This window comes from Sitophilus oryzae, unplaced genomic scaffold (genome assembly GCF_002938485.1).
Source record: "Sitophilus oryzae breed Bouriz unplaced genomic scaffold, Soryzae_2.0 scaffold_1293_pilon_pilon, whole genome shotgun sequence".
Lineage (NCBI taxonomy): Eukaryota > Metazoa > Arthropoda > Insecta > Coleoptera > Curculionidae > Sitophilus > Sitophilus oryzae.
The window spans coordinates 1-18,038 of record NW_022145941.1 but is presented as its reverse complement, the minus strand read 5'-3'; the positions used below and the strand labels follow the sequence as shown (position 1 = coordinate 18,038).

Sequence of the window (18,038 nt, the reverse complement as noted above, 5' to 3'; positions counted from 1 at the left end):
AATATCACTACTACACTGAGATGTGTAAAAACGCAACGGATAAATTCTCCTTCTTGGTCAAATTTAAAGTGTTATATTTTATATGTTTAGACCTATCTCTCGTGAATTTTTTAGCAAGCTGTATAATTATATCAACTTCAATCTTAAACTCAGTTTTTATAAACTTTAGTATTTGGCATATTATACAGGGTTAATCGAGGGGCTGTTTTTTACCTTAACTTTAAAACACCCTTAAAAGTAATAATTTCGTGTGTAACTTTTCCTAAAAATATAATTTTACGGTCAGAACCATGTCTCTTAAGCATTTTGTTTTTTGATCATGTCAATACATGCCTTGGTTAATCTTTAAGAGCGAAATGAACTTTGCCACCAACACCTATGCAATTTTCTCACTATCATTTCTTTGAAGTTATTTTCAATACACAGACATGGTGGATTATTGTGAACTATACATGTACTACTATGACGCGATCATGTTCGATGTTTGGGAAATGCTTGGTAGGAGGGTTAGAGATCGCTAAGCGGTACCCAGCTTCATTGCTAAATGGATCCCGCTTGATCCTTACAGAAGAATGGGAAAATATAACGTAATATGATATATGGCAGCCTCGATGACAGTATAAATGGACGTATACAGGCAGTTATAGCGGCCAAGGGAGGCAATACCAAAGTATTAGGGTATTTTTACAATTTCTTTTGTTTGTGTAATTTGAGTATTACAGATGTTTTCTTTAATATCGTTAGTTCTGCTATTGTTATAAATGTTCATTAAAACCAGGACTGTATCGTTAGTCCTTCAGGTTCTTTTTAAATTTAGTATAGAGTATCCAATGCAGCGTAATATAACGTTACTACAATAGTCACCAAAATCATCTCGTCATACTAAAAAATTACATCAAAACGTAATGATAATTCTTTGAAAAAATTGTAAATTGATCGTGACTGGTCTATTACGCTTTAAAATTAACCAAAGCATGTATTGACATGAATAAAACAAAATGCCTAGAAGTCATGGTTCTGATTGTAAAATTAGATTTTGTAAAAATTTACACACGAAATTATTGCACAGGGTGTTTTAAAGTTAGGCAAAAGACAACCCCCTCGATTACTCCTGTATAATAAGGGCCAAATACTCAAAGTTTATAAAAACTGAGTTTACGAATTAAGTTGATATAATTATATACAGCTTGCTAAAAAATCATAAAATAGGGCTAAAATGACAAATATATAACATTTTAAATTTGACAAAAATTTCTCCGTTGCGTTTTTACATCTGAGTGTAGATTGTTTGGGAAAGGGGAACTTAATCACCGCAACAAATTCCGATCGTAGCGCTTCAACGGCAGAAATCAGAAATTGTCAGTAGCCGCCGTCATGTTGATGGCATTAAACAATATCGAAATCGTGTTTTTTTTTTTTTTTTTAGTTTTTTAGTATTTTGCTAGTGCAGTTATTGAGACCATAAAACACTCAGGCACGAGGTTTGTGTGATGAACGCTGCACGCTGCTCTGTGTAAAAATAAGGAAAATGAAGTAGTGAATTAGGCGTCGTGTTGTGTTCCACAATTTTAAATGCTAATAAAATTGCCAAAAAAATGTTAACGTGTAGGAATGTTAACGTAAAGGAGAGCGTATTAGGGCGTTGCGTTGTAATTCGCAATAACTGAACTTTCCTGAATATTCAACTCTCCCGAAATGGGATTTTATAGCGCTCTACATACAGTGTGTCAATTTTAAAACTTCCGACCCTTAATATCTTTCTTGCAGTTAAAAATATGAAAAAATTGGAAAGACACCTCAATTTTATTTGTAAGGGGTACACTTTGAAACAATATTTTGGCCTTTTTTTCAACCCCTTAGGAGGGGTAGATGTCAACCTTACAATCTTAAATGGGAATGGGGGTCAAGTGGCACACCATTTTAAAGGGCGTTTAATTCTCTTTCCAGTGGTATCCTACTCTTTATTGTTTTATCCAGAGGTTTTGAATAATCGGGTTTCAAATGTGCAGAAACAATTAAACGTGTCAGATTTTGGTTTCTCAGGTTAGTGTTTACAAAAGTTATTGCAATGGATCTCCTTGTGGTACAAATGATTAGAAGATTAGGTTACACCACTTACGCCCTATCTTATAAGTTGTTCAAAATGTTGTCCATTTTCCCGTAAACAGTAATAAAGTCTATTTTCAAACACCTCCCTAACATCCGGAAAATTTCACTGGGAATTGACTGGCATTCTATTGTAATTGCCTTGCCTTTTAAGATCATCAATACCAGTAGATTGTGTTTTATAAACAATGGATTTAAGATGTCCCCCCAAAAAAAGTCTAAGTGATCTTGAAAGCCATTCAATTGGTCCCCTTCTGCCAATCCATGTACCTGCAAATCTCTCGTTTAACCACTGTCGGACTGCAAAAGTAATGAGCTCTGGAGCACCGTCCTGCTCGAATGTTAACAATTCCTCCTGTGAAACTGATTAGAGGTTGCCAAACGTTAATGTTTATGATGTTTTCTGTGTAATAGTATTCTTGAATTTCGACCTCTAGAAAAAATGTAATGGCTAATGGTCCATGTTGCCACCTAACCTTCTAATCATTTGTACTACAAGGAGATCCACTGCAATAATTTTTGTGTAAACACTAGCCTGAAACCCAAATCTCAATGCAGGCATGCTTAATTGTTTCTGCAACTTTTAAACAAACGCGATTATTAGAAAATCTATGGACAAAAAGCAACAAAGCAGGATACGGCTGAAAAGAGAATTAAATGTCCTTTAAAACGATGTGCCACTTGACCCCCATTCCCATTTAAGATTGTAATGGCGGGGACATCTACCCCTCTAAGGGGCTGGGTTGAAAGAAAAGGCTAAAAAATATTCATTTAAAGTGTCCCCCTTACCAATAAAATTGACGTGTTTTTTTTTTTTTTTTTTCATATTTTTTTAACTGCAAGAAAGAAGATATTATAGGGAAGTTTTAAATTGACACACTGTATGTAGCGTTTCTTACACTGATTTGATCAAAAGCAAAAATATTCAAGCAGTCTTGACGAAACAAGTGAGTAAACAAAGTGTTCGTTACATAGTCAAAAAATTAAACAGACATACTAGGAGAGGATAAAATATAATTGCAATATTAATGGTATATACTCTTTTAACTTAACCAGGTGATTACATATGTTTTATTAACATCTTCTGAAATTATAATTATGCACCTTTAAAAAAATTCCTTATAGCCGAAATAGTCTCAATTTTGACTCCACTGGCAAAACCGTTGATTAAAACTATGCTCGCAACTGTAGTTGAACTCATCTAAAAAGTTTTTTTTAACTAGAATAATAAAATTATAATACAAGTTAGACCTTCTGAGAGAACAACGTATCAGGTCATTTACTTTTTTATTTTTATTTTTAGAAGGTTTACAAATTGTTTTGCATTCCTAACACTTTAGAATAATTAAATAATAATAAAAAAATAGTTTTAATGTAATAAAACATGAATGGTTGTCGTCTTGGGTCACTCAGTGATAAGTTGTTCTGATGTTTCCCCACTTTCCTCACAGAACCTTAGCAATTTTTACTGTTGTTTCTTAGCTTCAATATAGTGTGGTCTACATTAAGGAGACAGTGTCATGTTAAAAACCCTGGACAATTGAAGATTGTTCTTACATAAACCAAAGAAAATCCTTTGATTTTCCTCGGTCATAAGCTCCCATGAACTTTCTGGATTCTCTTTTAGTCTGTTGAAGGGATTCCCATTCCAGGTTACGGATGTAGTCTTCCAGGTGTTTGAGTTCTGCTTTAAGTTTGTTTACACTAGGGAAGCACAAATGGTCTCTGGTTCAAAGAAGTGAAGAGTGTCTTTGCCCTTTCAGGCTAGATCGTTTGCGTTTCTTTAAAATATCACGTTTGGAACGCCAATTGATGTTCACTGCAGATCAGTGATATTCTAGACATTATAGAATATAAATTCAACGGAAAATAAAGAGGAAACATTTTATTCAAATCTAAAAAGATATTGAAATATACAGGGTGATTCCTGTAAGTTGGTCATGCTTTCGGGGAATGATGGGAGACGTTGAAATATTAATTTTGATATAGCACACTATGGGTCGGAAATGCCTATTACGCAAGATACAGGGTGTTAAAGTTTTTCAAAAATTAAAGATATTCTTTAGTAGTTTTTTAACAGTTGAAGGTATCGTTATAAAATTCCATTATAGGAGTCCACCTAACAGAGAGCACTTTTAAAATGTAAAAATAAAAGTTTTATTTGTTTCAACCAGTGGCGTAGATGTGGAACGTCTAGTTATAATAATTCGCTGTATTTAAGATTCTCATTAAAAAATGTATTTATTTTTAAATTGTGACAAAATGGTGTTAGATAATTAAGAAAGTTGCAAGAGATATTTTTGTTTGGAAATAGAAGACAAGAAAAAAACTACAAATTTTATTTTTTATCAGTGGCGTACTATTTTTTGCAAAAATTACCCAATGCATATCACATCTACGCCACTGGTTGAAACTAAAATCTCTTCTTTTTACATTTAAAGTGTCTCTGTTAAGTAGACTCCTATAATTAAATTTTATAACGATACCTTCAACTGTAAAAACTATTAAAGAATATCTTTAATTTTTCAAAACTTTAATACCCTGTATCTTGCGTAAGAGGTATTTCCGACCCATAGTGTGCTATATCAAAATTCATATTTCGACGTCCCCTAACATTCCCCGAAAGTATTTGGGCTAACTTCATATAGGAATCAATTTTATAGAAATTGTTGGGAATCAAATGTAAACAAAAATAATGAAAAGAAATCACAACAACTGTCAAACCTATCAAACCACAATAATTGAAACAATTCTACTGTAAAAAAATTATAAAATATTTTGATATTTGTAGGAAGAACAATCAAAGAATTATGAAAACCGTTTTTAACAATTTCATTTAATTTTATTTTTATATTATGGTTCAGTATCTCCCAGAACATCATGGGGTAAACTAGTAACTATCATCTATGCATTGATAGGCATCCCTTTAATGTTACTCTACTTATCCACCACCGGGGATGTTCTTGCTAGAAGCTTTCGTCGATTGTATGGTAAACTATGTGGCAGGTAAATGGTCTATTTGTATTGATTCTTAACAAACTCCTGTTTTTAACAAACGATGTGTTTAATGAAACATCAGTTTTAAACTATATAAACTATAAAGAGTTGATGTACCATTGGATAAATAAATCACTTTTTTTATCCAATGGTACATAGGAAATACATAGGGAGTTTCATTTCTTAGTGAATTTAGTATATTGCATTTATTAATCTTCCGGTATAGTTGAATTATCGTTGCTAGTAGGAACTTGGTTTGTCACTAGTGTACTATTGCATTAATTGACACATTTATAAATTGATTTATTAATATAAAAAAAAAAACAACCTAACCTAACCAATGACAAAAAACGCCTTCGCACGAATTCGGCACACGTTCGAGTACGTTTCCATTAAAAGAAGAAAGTATTAAAAAAGCTGAAGAAGCACGACAAGCTTTACTGACACCAAATAGTGAATCCATTTACCAAAAGGAATCTAAAAAATACCTTCAGTGACTTGAACAGAAAAATACTGTAGCAGTCGGTTATCGATGAAACTGTTCTCTTGTTAATTTATTATATGTTACATTAATGATGTAAATAAATAAAATTAGAGTAGTTAGATGAGTGTCCAATTTCAATTTCCATTATTATTCAAAATCTATTGTATTTCGTGCTTGTTAACTATAAAAGATAAAGGAATTTTTCATAAATCTAATTATGCTAATATATCCCAAGGGCGTTATGACTAGGGAATGCAATCCCGCAAATGCTGGATCCCGCAAATGATCTGAGATTCCTCGGGATCGAAGTTGCGGGATTTATCGTGCGGGATCCGCGGGATTGACACATTACTACTGGGTAACCAAATCGATCTCAATCAAGGTCAAACCCCTTCGTTCCGGGCCGATGAGTCAATGCTCGGAACCCGGGGGACCCATTTAACTAGTACTTGTGAACAATTTCATCAAATAAACTGCCAGACATAATTATCGGGACAAGCAAAATTTTATGGTAAATTTAAAGTTGAATATCTCTTGAACTAAAAAAGATTTTGGGATGTGGTTTGGACCCTATATTTTAGATGCATCTATTGTGATTAAGATGCTATGTGGTTTCTGAAAATATATTGCTAAAATTCCTCGTATACAGGGTGTTTTATAAGAGAGTGAAAATTTGGTCAAGAATCTTTTACCGCAAATTTACGAGTTTTAAAAATCGAAAAGTTTTACCAAGTACGACTAATCCGTTGTATTGAAATTAGAAAAACAATTTGATCGGTTTTTAATTTTGTTTTAAGGAAAATTGATTTTTTCGAAAAGGGTGCAAAAGCTTTGTACATTCTGCATATGCCAAAAAATTATGAGTGCATATAATTGATATAGAGTGTATCTAAAAGCAGATAACTAACACAAGTTAAAAGAAACTTCAACATCAGAATAATATTTTTATTTATAAAATAAGTAGATAAATTATAATAAAATTTAAGTTTACCCTGTATAAATCGGTATTATAATTTAAGTATATTATAACTTCTGTACAACTAGTTTAAGATACACGCTATATCGATATATTGTGGGCCTGGGCAAAATGTACAATGCCTTTTGTACCATTTAGAACCAAATGTATGACTATTGTTTACAGTCCCGCAATTTTGCGGATCCGCGGGATTGATTGTTTTAATCCCGCGGGCTTGCGGGATTGAGATTTTGCTGCGGGATTGTATCTCCTGAGTTATGACTCTATTTATGGTTAACGTAACCAAGACGAGATAAGCTTATATTAATTCAATAAGAAATAAAATTATTTAATTTTATTTGCAGCAAGACAAACCCACAAATTCCACAACAACAAATACAACAAAGATGTGCATGCAGCAACACTGTACGAGTACCTGTAACGCTATGTCTGGTGATAGTTTTGGCCTATATATGTTCCGGTGCGATGCTGTTTCATCGACTGGAGAACTGGTCGTTATTAGAAGGTACGATATACCGGGTGTTTTTCAAAAGCGGCTCTTCCTTATATTTTTTTTTTATTTTTTCAGTTAATAAATCGAGATTTGGTGTGTCTTATGACATAAATTAAGAATGATTGACGTAATCAATTAATTGTTTTCGGTCGCTTCCTGTTTCACCGGAAACGACTACGACTTTTGATTTTTAAATGGCACCCTCGGTATTTTCTTACTCTATTATCTGGATAGACTTTTTCGAAATATGCTAGTAAGCCACCCCCGATCCTCTCTTTGAAAAAAATTGAGATATGATTAAAAATAAAATTATATATTGTTAAAAATATGATTTGGCCATCAGGTAGAAGACACGAAAACATTAGACGATCAAATTCCATTTTCCAAGCATCCTTGATTAAAATTAGTGTTTTTGACAGAGCTATGGCACTCTAGATTGAAATTTTAAAATACAATTGAATGGGTGGCTGCAATAACCAGAGAGCTCCATTTTAATAAATTTGTGGGAAATCGAAAAGGAGCTGCTCGGTTCTTTAGCTTTGAAACCCAGAGGAAGTCAGCTACAACTAACATCGCCATTTATGTACAGGGTGGACCATTTTGGTTGTTTCTATAAGGTATCTAGGAAACCGTGTGAGAAATATTAAAATTCCTTTATACTCAGTTCGGGTTCTTTTTGAAAAATTCAATGGCACAAACGGATCGTGGCTATCTTGATCGGTTTCTAAGCTGCTGTGGGACTTCAGATTTCAGAAAATTCCCTTTTCAAGGTGTTCGATAGGTTGTTTATTTCAGCAACCACGGAAAATGAATTATACATTCTGAAGGCACTTTTCTCGTGTAGAATACAGTGGCGTAGCTGTCAGACTTTTCGAAAAATATTTTTAAGATATTAACTATACTTATGTTTTTTTTTAAATAGAACCCCCATATTTTTAAATTTTCTTATTGCTTTGGTATGGGCTTCTCGAAAATATATATAACACTCTATATTTATTTTCACTCATTAACCCCTTAACATTTCAAATTTTTCTAAAAATATCCAATTTAGTAGATAGTAGACCGTAGTAGTGATGGTAAACCGGAAAATTGGGAACAGTTGTGGCGCGGTTCTACCCAGGCAGAAAGCATGTCCTTCTAGACTGTCCTAGACAAAAAATCTGAATATTTCTATATGATTTCTGTCAATTTCTGCTACTGAACATTTTTATGCACGTCGGCGTCCTCTTCCTTTGTCTGTGTGTCAGCGTCAGCTCCCGAGGCCCCTGGCAAGGTCGGGCGCCATTTTAATTTTGCCGTTTAGATTTGATTGAAGTTTGTTTCGATATTTTGGCTGAAATTTATGGGTACAAAGTGATGTTTTTGATATAAAGTTCCCTGTTAACACTTTAATAAAGTATATATGATATTAATTACACGAAGAAAATGATGAAATCGACGTTTCTGCGTGTAGTAGGTATGGGCCATACTATATGTAAAAATAGGTAATATATTAACTGTTTTATATTTTTTTAGCTTTAAACCCAAGGATCTTGGGATATTCTTTGCCAAGGATTTTCCGTATCTCTACTTTAAAGACTGATCGGTGATTTTGAGCAATTGAAAGCAAGTTATACAAGGTAAATTATGATTATTGAACCATTATTAGCCTACATTAATCTACAAGATGAATAGAAATGTGTAATTACATACCACATAGGTACCTATTATATTTCTCATAGTAATAATGCTATAAATCTATGTATGTAGATTATTTTTAAAATACAAATGAGGTACAATTAGATGTATATGTATTATATTTTTTATTCATTTTATTTTCATTCTAGTCCTGTTTGATTTAATTCACAAAAGTCTTATGTATGTACCTATATTTCTATGTTTTTTATATATTTTTTTGATTCCAGGGTTTGCGTGGGTTCCTGGTTGCCTTTTTCCTGTTTCCAGTTATTTAGTTTTATGCCCGTGAAGCTGTGGAAACATTTATTTATCTTCAAGTTTCTGTAACTCAATGCACTGTTACTTTACTAATTCACTTTAACACAGCATCTGTGATATTATTTCAAAATATTTGATTTTGATACAGTAGTTTTATTGTGATTTTAGCCTTTTAATTCAGGTTGATTTGCATATTTACATTGCTCTAAATTCCAAATAAATATTTTGAGTAATTTTGGTTGCATTATTTACCACTAGAAAGAGTAAAAAGTATAATAACTCTCATTTAAACCTCCTGAACAGCCCGCCATTAAAACCGGAAACGGAAATAAATTTTACAAAATTGAAATTGTCATGTCTATGTCATGTCAGATATCCCAGCCGCCATATCTGAAAATTAGTTACCCAGGCAGCCACGCTGTTTCCATAATTTAACATTGACTTGACACTTCTTCTTGTATTTATTATTTTATGGTAGACCGCGCCGAGTAACAAAGTGAACGGTTGTCATGGTGATCGGAACATACCTTTGATGGATCCGGTACATTTAATTTCAACAGATTAGCGGTAAGTTATTTTAACACAAAAATGAGTAAATTTGAAAATTTTGAAAATATATTTTATGTTGATAATGTTATATTGATAATTGAATATAGCAATGGCAGTTGATTTATATTTTGTGCGGTATTCAGAGGACACTGTTATTTTAAAGGTTAGAAGAGTTGTTTATTGTTTTGTTATCTCTGTCAAAACCGCGTCGGAAAAATTATCAGAAAGAAGATGAAGAAAAATCAATATATTAATGTCCTCGGAGCCGAATACATGAATTAGCAATTAAATAAAATCGAACAAATGCGAAGCAAATAAAAAACAAGTGTGACAGAAACAAAAGAACATATTTTAATGGTATAAACTCTGGTAGAGGTTACTCTAATCGGGTTTCTATGCTAATATAAAAAAATAAAACACAAGACTTAATTAAATGTCTGGGACTGCTGCCCATTATTATCTAGACATAGTTGGTACCGTCTCTGCACGCCGCCGCTAACAGCATTTCAATAGCTCTACTTGATGTTGTTGGATCTAGTGTTACGGCTCCGAGGACATTAATATATTGATTTTATTCATCTACTTTCTGATAATTTTTCGGACGCGGTTTTTGAAAAGATCCAAAATTGATTATAAACTATCTTCTAACCTTTTTTAAAATGGTTGGTTTTATTGCTCGCGGCCTGGATACCGCCTCAAAAATATAAATCCTCAGCTGCCATTTTGCTTATGTTTGTTAGACTCGATATAACATTCTAACATATGGCAGCATTTCAAAATTCTCAAATTTACTCATTTTTTATTATTTAAAATACACACACTTCAACCTGTTGAAATGAAATGTCCCGCATCCATCAAAAGTATGTTCCAATCACCATGACAAGTGTTTACTTTGTTACCGGCGCGGCCTACTGTCTAGTAAGTGGATATTTTAAGAAAATTTGAAAAAAAAAAAAAAAAAAAAAAAATAAATATAAAGTGTTATATATTTTCGAGAAGCCCATGCCAAGCTGAATAAGAAAATTTAAAAATATACAGGGGGTTCTATTTAAAAAAATATAGTGTTGAGCTATTTTGAAACGCACCCGATATATCCAAATATATAATGGAAATAAATTTCTTTCAGTTTTTAGGCATATAATAAAATTATATAAGAGTTTCTTGCCTTGAACCGCTAATTTTGTGAAACGACCCAAGCTCACCTGATGATGGGGTAGGGCCCCGAAGCCGGTAGCGAGAGCAGGTTGATCCACATTATGACGAGCACAGCGTGGAATATTAATTTCTATATTAGCCGTTCAAGGCAAGAAACTCTTATATAATTTTATGATATATCCAAATATAGATATGCTTTTATTTATTGGCATCCTAGCTATTATTAGCTTATGTTATTAATATTACCATATATAAACAGGTCACGAACTAAGTTAAATTAAATTTAACACAATAAACAAGCCATGTTAATGTTATTAAAGCATCATTTTCGGACCCATAATTTAGCTTATTCCGAATGAGACATAATAAAGCATGAAAATCTCGCAAAGTGAACTGGAACAGTCATTAAAACATTAAACCCTAATTCTACAATTTCTCTCTATTAATTTTGATTAACGTAACAATTATTTCTATCTCTCGAAAACATTCATTTGTCCGAAAAGACCTTTCTCAAATCTCTAAGAAGTTCCTCTAAAAAGGAATGACAAATAATCAAATTATTTGGATCGGTTTAAGGAAGTTTGGAACTGAATAGGCATTGAAGATTCTATGCGTTATTGTATTCCAGAGGGTATTGTCGAATTTTATTCTAAATGTCTTCAACAGCAATAAATTCTTTATTTATTGTAGAGATAAGACCAGTTAAAACGATAATACAATAAGTTTCTTTATGCTACTCGATTTGTAAAGTTAATTTAAGTAATGAAAAGATTTCAAACATTTGTACAATAGATAACGATTTTATCATAACATGTTTGGCTGTGATTCACCATAAGTAATTATAGAGTGTGAATCAGTACTTTTAAAGTGAAACTTCTTTACTAGCAATGGAAGTAAAAATTCAAGGCCGTGGTGTATCAAGGGTATATCACGGCCTTGAATTGACACGATATGACCTTGATCATGCCTTGATGCACAACCCAGGGGGGTGACAGTGAAATAGGAAAATTGGAAACAGTCATTAGTGTCATTCCTGTCATCTCCTGACGACAAGTATGGCCGCCTAGACAAGGACAGCAATGTTTCTGTCTAACTATTGTCTAACTTCACAGTTTAGAATTGACAGATTTGTTCTAGAACAAATTTCGACGCCATTTTCATTTTCTCCGTGTAGTTTTGTTTTGTAAATTCAATTTGATATTTCGGCTAAAATTTATAAATACCTATAAAGGTAATAAAGCATATAAAATATATATTACATGAAAAATCCTGGAGAAAAAGACATTTCTGCAGTACTAGGTATGTCCCATGTATATTAAAAATAGGTAGAAAATAAACACTATTTCTATATTTTTTAGATGCAAGAAAATTAGGAAGAAAATTTTGTTATATGTTCATGATCGGCGATTTTTTTGAAAATGTAAACAATTTACAGAAAGGTAAGATCATTTTTAACTATAGCCAGCATTAGTTATCTCCAGTATGTGCGATTTATTGTCAATAATACAATAAATCTGTCTGATACAATCTGATTGTTATGCGATTAAAAGTCTCTTTTTGCTTCTTTTGGATTTATAAACCAGGTCTCTTTGGGAATAATGGAGCTTTTTTTAAATAGTATACTTATATTTTTCTGTTTTCAGGTTTGGTTTGCTTTGGTATAAGGCTCCCGTTTTCATGTTCCTGCCCCCGTTATCTGTTTCTGAAGGCTGCGAATACGTGTATTTATTTACAAATTACTGTAAGTCATGCTTATACCTTACTAATTTACGTTAAAACTGCATATAATTAAGTTATTGATATAGAAATCATTCAATTCTTTATTTTTTATATTTATTTAGTCACGTTGTCTCATATTTCAAATAAATATGTTTGAATAAATTTTTATTTTGTTTTATTTATGATAAGAGTACAAAATACATTTAAACTGAAAGAGGTACCCGCCATTAAATAACCGGAAACGGAAATAAAGATGAAGACATCGTGTCAACCTGTCAATTGAAAATTAGTTCTCCAGACGACAACGAAGGCTTTCGGTGGCGTATCGTGTTTCCACAATTTAACACAGAGTTGACACTTCTTTCTAGTTCATTATTTTATGGCACAACCTAGCGAAAAAAAAAGTGACAAGGATCGCGCAAACACCAAAAAACATTTGATTTAAAACTAAGAAAAGCATTATAATAAACTTGATACTAGGAAATGCAATCCCGCAAATGCTCGATCCCGCAAATGCGGGATCCCTCTAAGATTCCGCGGGATCAAAGTTGCGGGATTCACCGTGCGTAATCTGCGGTATCGACACATTACTACTGTGTAACCGAATCGATCTCAATCAAGATCAAACCGCTACGTTCCGGGCCGATGCATCGACGCTCGGAACCCTGGGGATTCCCCTTACGGCTTGGCCATTAAAAATAAGTGAAACAAACAGGTTAGTTGGTAGATTTCTTTCTGGCGTTTAACTAGTACTTGTGGACAATTTCGTCAAATAAACCGCCGGACATAATTATCGAGACAAGCAAAATTTTAGAGTAAATTTAAAGTTGAATATCTCTTGAAGTAAAAAAGATTTTTGGATGCGGTTTGGACCAGGTTTTAAATGCATCTATTGTGATTAAGATGCTATGTGGTTTTCGAAAATATATTTAGTGAATTCTCGTATACAGGGTGTTTTATAAGAGTGTGAAAATTTGGTTAAGAATCTTTTTTACCGCAAATTTACAATTTTTAAAAAATCGATATTTTTACCAAGTACGACTAATCTGGCATTTTCAGCTCGCATTTTCAGTGGAGGACATCGTCATATTTATTTTAAACCAATAAGCAATGAGAATATTCTTATATAATTTAACAAAATGACTGGAAACCACTATAAATACAAATTGTTGGTTAGGTTCAAATTTTTTCTTTTTTTAAATAAATTTAAGCGTTAACTATATTAGGCATTTGGGCAACGGCCCAGCTACGTCGAAACATCGGTTCCCATTAGAACACCGAAGTTAAGCGACGGAAGGCGATGCTAGTGGATGGACGGGTGACCGGTTCGAAACTTTGCATCGTGCTGTTGTCCAAGGGAAAAGTGTAAAATCTATTGATACACACTGCTCATTCACGCCGGTTCAAGGCCGGATGAGATCCGATATCTCGTGAGTAAAGTTAATTTAGACACTTCCTAAGTCGGTAGGCCATTGACCATGATATGGCCGAGGACCGCGGTTCGGATTCCGCGTAAACAAAGTAGGTCCCGTCCAGTTTAGCCATTGCAGCAGAAAGGAGACGTTAACTTGAACCTCACACATATTAGGCATTTGCATAAAAGTGTATATTTTGGGTGGTATTTCACAAAATTTGCAGGCTATTTGGGAAACAGAAAATGTACCGATTACAGAAATAAGTTGAAAATAACATTTGTATTAAAGCATTATATGTCACTTTATCAAACATGTCCTTCAAATCCTCCAATTTAATAGCTGTTAGTAAGAAGTTTCACTTCAAATATGCGCACATAGAGCACACTCATTTTTTTAACTCGCACGTTAATTTAATTAATTATAGGGACAGTAAATGTTTTTTGGGTTGTTTGTATATTTAAAGAGACATATTAAATAATTAGTTCTTATTCAAAGAATTTAGAAATCTGAATACTTAATAGTCATCAACATTTAATAAAATAGAAAATTTAAAGTCTCAAGATCAGTTTAATACAAATTATTGTTACTATTACTATTATATTTTTAGAGTTATTTTAGGTAACACCGAGAGTAACACAGTTTCAACCAGAATATTTTATTATAATATATCTGGATATGATTCGCATTTCGTATTTCACTCATCGTTTAAGTGTAGAGCAACAATATTTTGATTCGGTGCTAAACGTTTACTTATTTAAAAAAAGTTTACAGTCCAAACACAAATTCGAAGAAAAATTATTAGTTACAAACTAAAACATGATTTTGTATTAACATTTTTATGTTTCAGGAAGTTACTTCTGCTTTACCAGTTTAGGCACAATAGGGTTTGGAGACCTACTTCCTGGTCAAAAAGCTGACGAGGTGTCCCTTTGCGCATGCTCGGCTTACATTTTGACTGGAATGGCCCTAGTAGCTATGTGTTTCAGTCTGGTCCAGGATGAAGTAATAGCGTTGTTAAGGTAAATGATACTTAATTAATAACTAATTGGATAATAATCGGTGATTCAACAGACTGCATAGTACTCTGAAACATTTAAAATATGATTTTTGTTATGTTTTTGAGGTATATCGGAGCTTCGTGTTCGAAGAACACTCCTAAAATTAAAAACGACGAAGAGGCTGTGACATCGCTGCCTGGTTCTTGACAACGACCTACGACGGAGGGTGCGGCTCCGTCAAAAATGGCAGGCAGAAGATCACCGCCAGTCCTACATCATAACAGCCTACCTAGAAAAAGTAATTTCCACAGAAACACGCCGGCGAGAAGATCTGCTGCCGGTTATGGTAAGAATTGTATTATCTAATTATCATAGGAATCATAATTAGATATAGAATGTAAATTTGATATCAATTAAACTTTTAGTGACGCAATCGAAGGCGCGATTTTTAAATTCATTGTTGCCAACCATGAACATATTTCGGCGCCGGGCTGACTAACTTGAATTTAAATTTCGCGCTGGAGATTCAGGTGGTAGCTCTGATGTAAACAATATCAAGTTGTCAGGTTTATTTATTTTATTTCCTAATATTTTCATTCGTTTTTATTTAGTTTTTGGTTTAAATAAATAGTGTTGTCATACTTTAAGCTTAAAAATATTTACTAGCAGACCTCGCAGTCGAACATTGTTCTTTTTAGAACCCCTTTTAGTGCGAAGTGTACAAGGAGGCTTGATAGTCGTAAAAAACTCATCACAACTATATTAGAATATTTTGAACGGGAAAACGGTAGTTATGGCCCTTTATGTCGTTTAAGTTCTGTTAAAAACGTGAGTTTTGTTGATGTAAATAATAACTGTTTATAATACTTATAATTAATTTATTTTTGTTTCCTAAAATATTTTGATTAAAAGAAAATATATAAAAGTGGGCAACTCTGTGCCGGTAAAACTTAATCACGTGACTAAAAGTTTATTTGGTATGAAGTGTAGAATTTTATACCTTAAAAGTTGGTTAATTAATGTTTAATCTTAATTTTTTAAAGCAGTATCTTTTGACCTTATCTCTCTAAAGTACTAAAAGCGATTGTTATGTTTTTCCTCGTTTCGTTGTGGGGAGACTGTACAGCCGAGGCACAAAAAATCATTTATACTCCGATTTGAACATGCTATTTTTTTCAAACGCCTCAAATAATTTTTTAAATAATTTCAAACATTCCAAATAATATAAAAAGATTTAAAAGTTATAACCTGTGGTTATAACTTGTATGTAATTATTTATCGAGAAACTATGGTTACGCTCCTTGAATTTGACAGTTTATGTCAGTTTATACAAGGAAATTGGAATGCCCTGATGCCCGTCAAAATTTTGGGTCGCGAAATTGTTTTGTGTCGCGACCGTTGTATGCGATCTGGCGCTGCTATAGCGGCTGCTAAGAACAACCGCAAACTTGTCCATATCTCTTGTCAAAATTCACTAGATCTTCGTCTGTCATGTTAAGAAATGAAAGTAAACAATAAAGCGCCTCTCGTGTTTGTTCGCACTCAAAAAATTTCAATTAATGCCTGTATATATTTTTAATATATTTTTTAAATTTACATTTTTTAAATGTAAAGTAATATATTATATTTAAATGGAATATATTACATAACAATTATGTCAATTACAGGATTACAAGCTTGTTTTCTAACATTTTTTAAATAAAACGAATTATAAAATTTCAATATATGTATATTTGTCGTAGGTATGAAAAAAGTAAAATATAAAATGGACAAACGCTTACTTATTGCAATAAAACTTCCATTTTTAGTTTTGCAATCCAAACGCAATATTTCTATTTCACAAATAAAAATATCCGACAACACTAAAATCACTGAAACTTCCGCGGCTGACAACGAAAACTGAAAAATATAACGGCACTTTTTGTTTTGGACCTGCATATTAACATTACGGTGTACTATTATGTGTTTGTTGTTGAAATAATATAAAATACCTAATTATAACTTGTAAATTTTAATATTTTAACATGATTTTAACTACTTTTGAAAACAACTAACTTTTTGAAATCAAGATGACATTTTAGACGGCAACTGACATATATGTCATCATATTTGAATCTTAAATATGTATGTAATATAATTTAAATTACTATAATGCAACTTTATACTAAGAAAACATTTATACATTTACAAAATACAACAAAGTCTAATAATATAGTTTGATAACAATGAATATTGAATTAAAATTGAAGAAGTTAAGCGCGACCCCTTGTGTCAAAATTAGATGATTAAATTTTCGCAATTTTTACACCATTTGATGACCGGTGGCGCCTCTAGGGTTTGTTCGGGCGGTTGGGCTTTTACTCCCGCTTATGGCCATTAAAGAAAAAGTTCTAAAGGGGGATGTTTTGTGTCAAAATTATAACATCTTTCAAAATCTAAACCGCTGTCATTGAAAAAATTCCGAAAAATGTTTAAAACGTCCATTTTCAAAGTAATTATTGCTATCTTGTGAGTTTATTTAAGTTTTATTTACTCAAACCCGTGATAATTGTAAAAATGTGGCATTAAAAACTTAAAAAGCTGTGCTGTGAACTGTGATCTGCAAAAACCATCGTGGATCGTGGCATAACGTCGGTTTCCAATTTCTTGTATGCAACACACTGTATTTTATTTATAAAATTAAACAAAAATAATAATAAATTTGAATAAATAATATTTGGCGATATAATTCCGGAAAAAGCCGAACCGCTCCGAAATTTTCGGATAACGGGCAAAATAAAATATAAATTGCTAACTGTTGACAGGTTAAATTTTATATTTGCTATATTTTATATTATTACTAATTGCGCCCCCTCATGCGTCTAGTAATGGACTATTGGCTATAACCTGTCACTTCCATAAGAGTTTCCTAGGCATGTTTTAAAATGACTTTTTATATTGTCAATCACGTCATAAAAATTAATACTTTTGTGACGTTTGAAAAAAAATATATTTTTGTAGGAGCTGAACCACTGATAGAATACTTCGTGCCACGTAGCATGAGCGAGTTTGACTTGTCCATAGCAGCAGGGGATTCCCCGCCAGTGCCAAACTTTCTTCCTTTGACAGTCAGAGCTCCCAGAAAAATGAACAACGCTAACGCCAAACAAAAAGAGAAAATGGTCACCTTTGAAGACGAGATGGCTTCCAGATTAGGTAACACTATTAACGA

The 18,038-nt window shown here is 32.7% G+C and overlaps 1 protein-coding gene across 1 annotated transcript; it reads left to right on the top strand.

Moving 5' to 3' along the window:
- Positions 1-4,960: 4,960 nt before the first annotated feature.
- LOC115874435 (potassium channel subfamily K member 18-like) lies at positions 4,961-18,017 on the top strand (the record flags this gene model as incomplete). The annotated part of the gene is made up of 5 exons (XM_030889598.1): positions 4,961-5,112; positions 6,908-7,068; positions 14,677-14,848; positions 14,953-15,173; positions 17,828-18,017. Coding segments are annotated over 4 exons (567 nt in total), but the record flags the coding sequence as incomplete, so codon positions are not given.
- Positions 18,018-18,038: the final 21 nt, after the last annotated feature.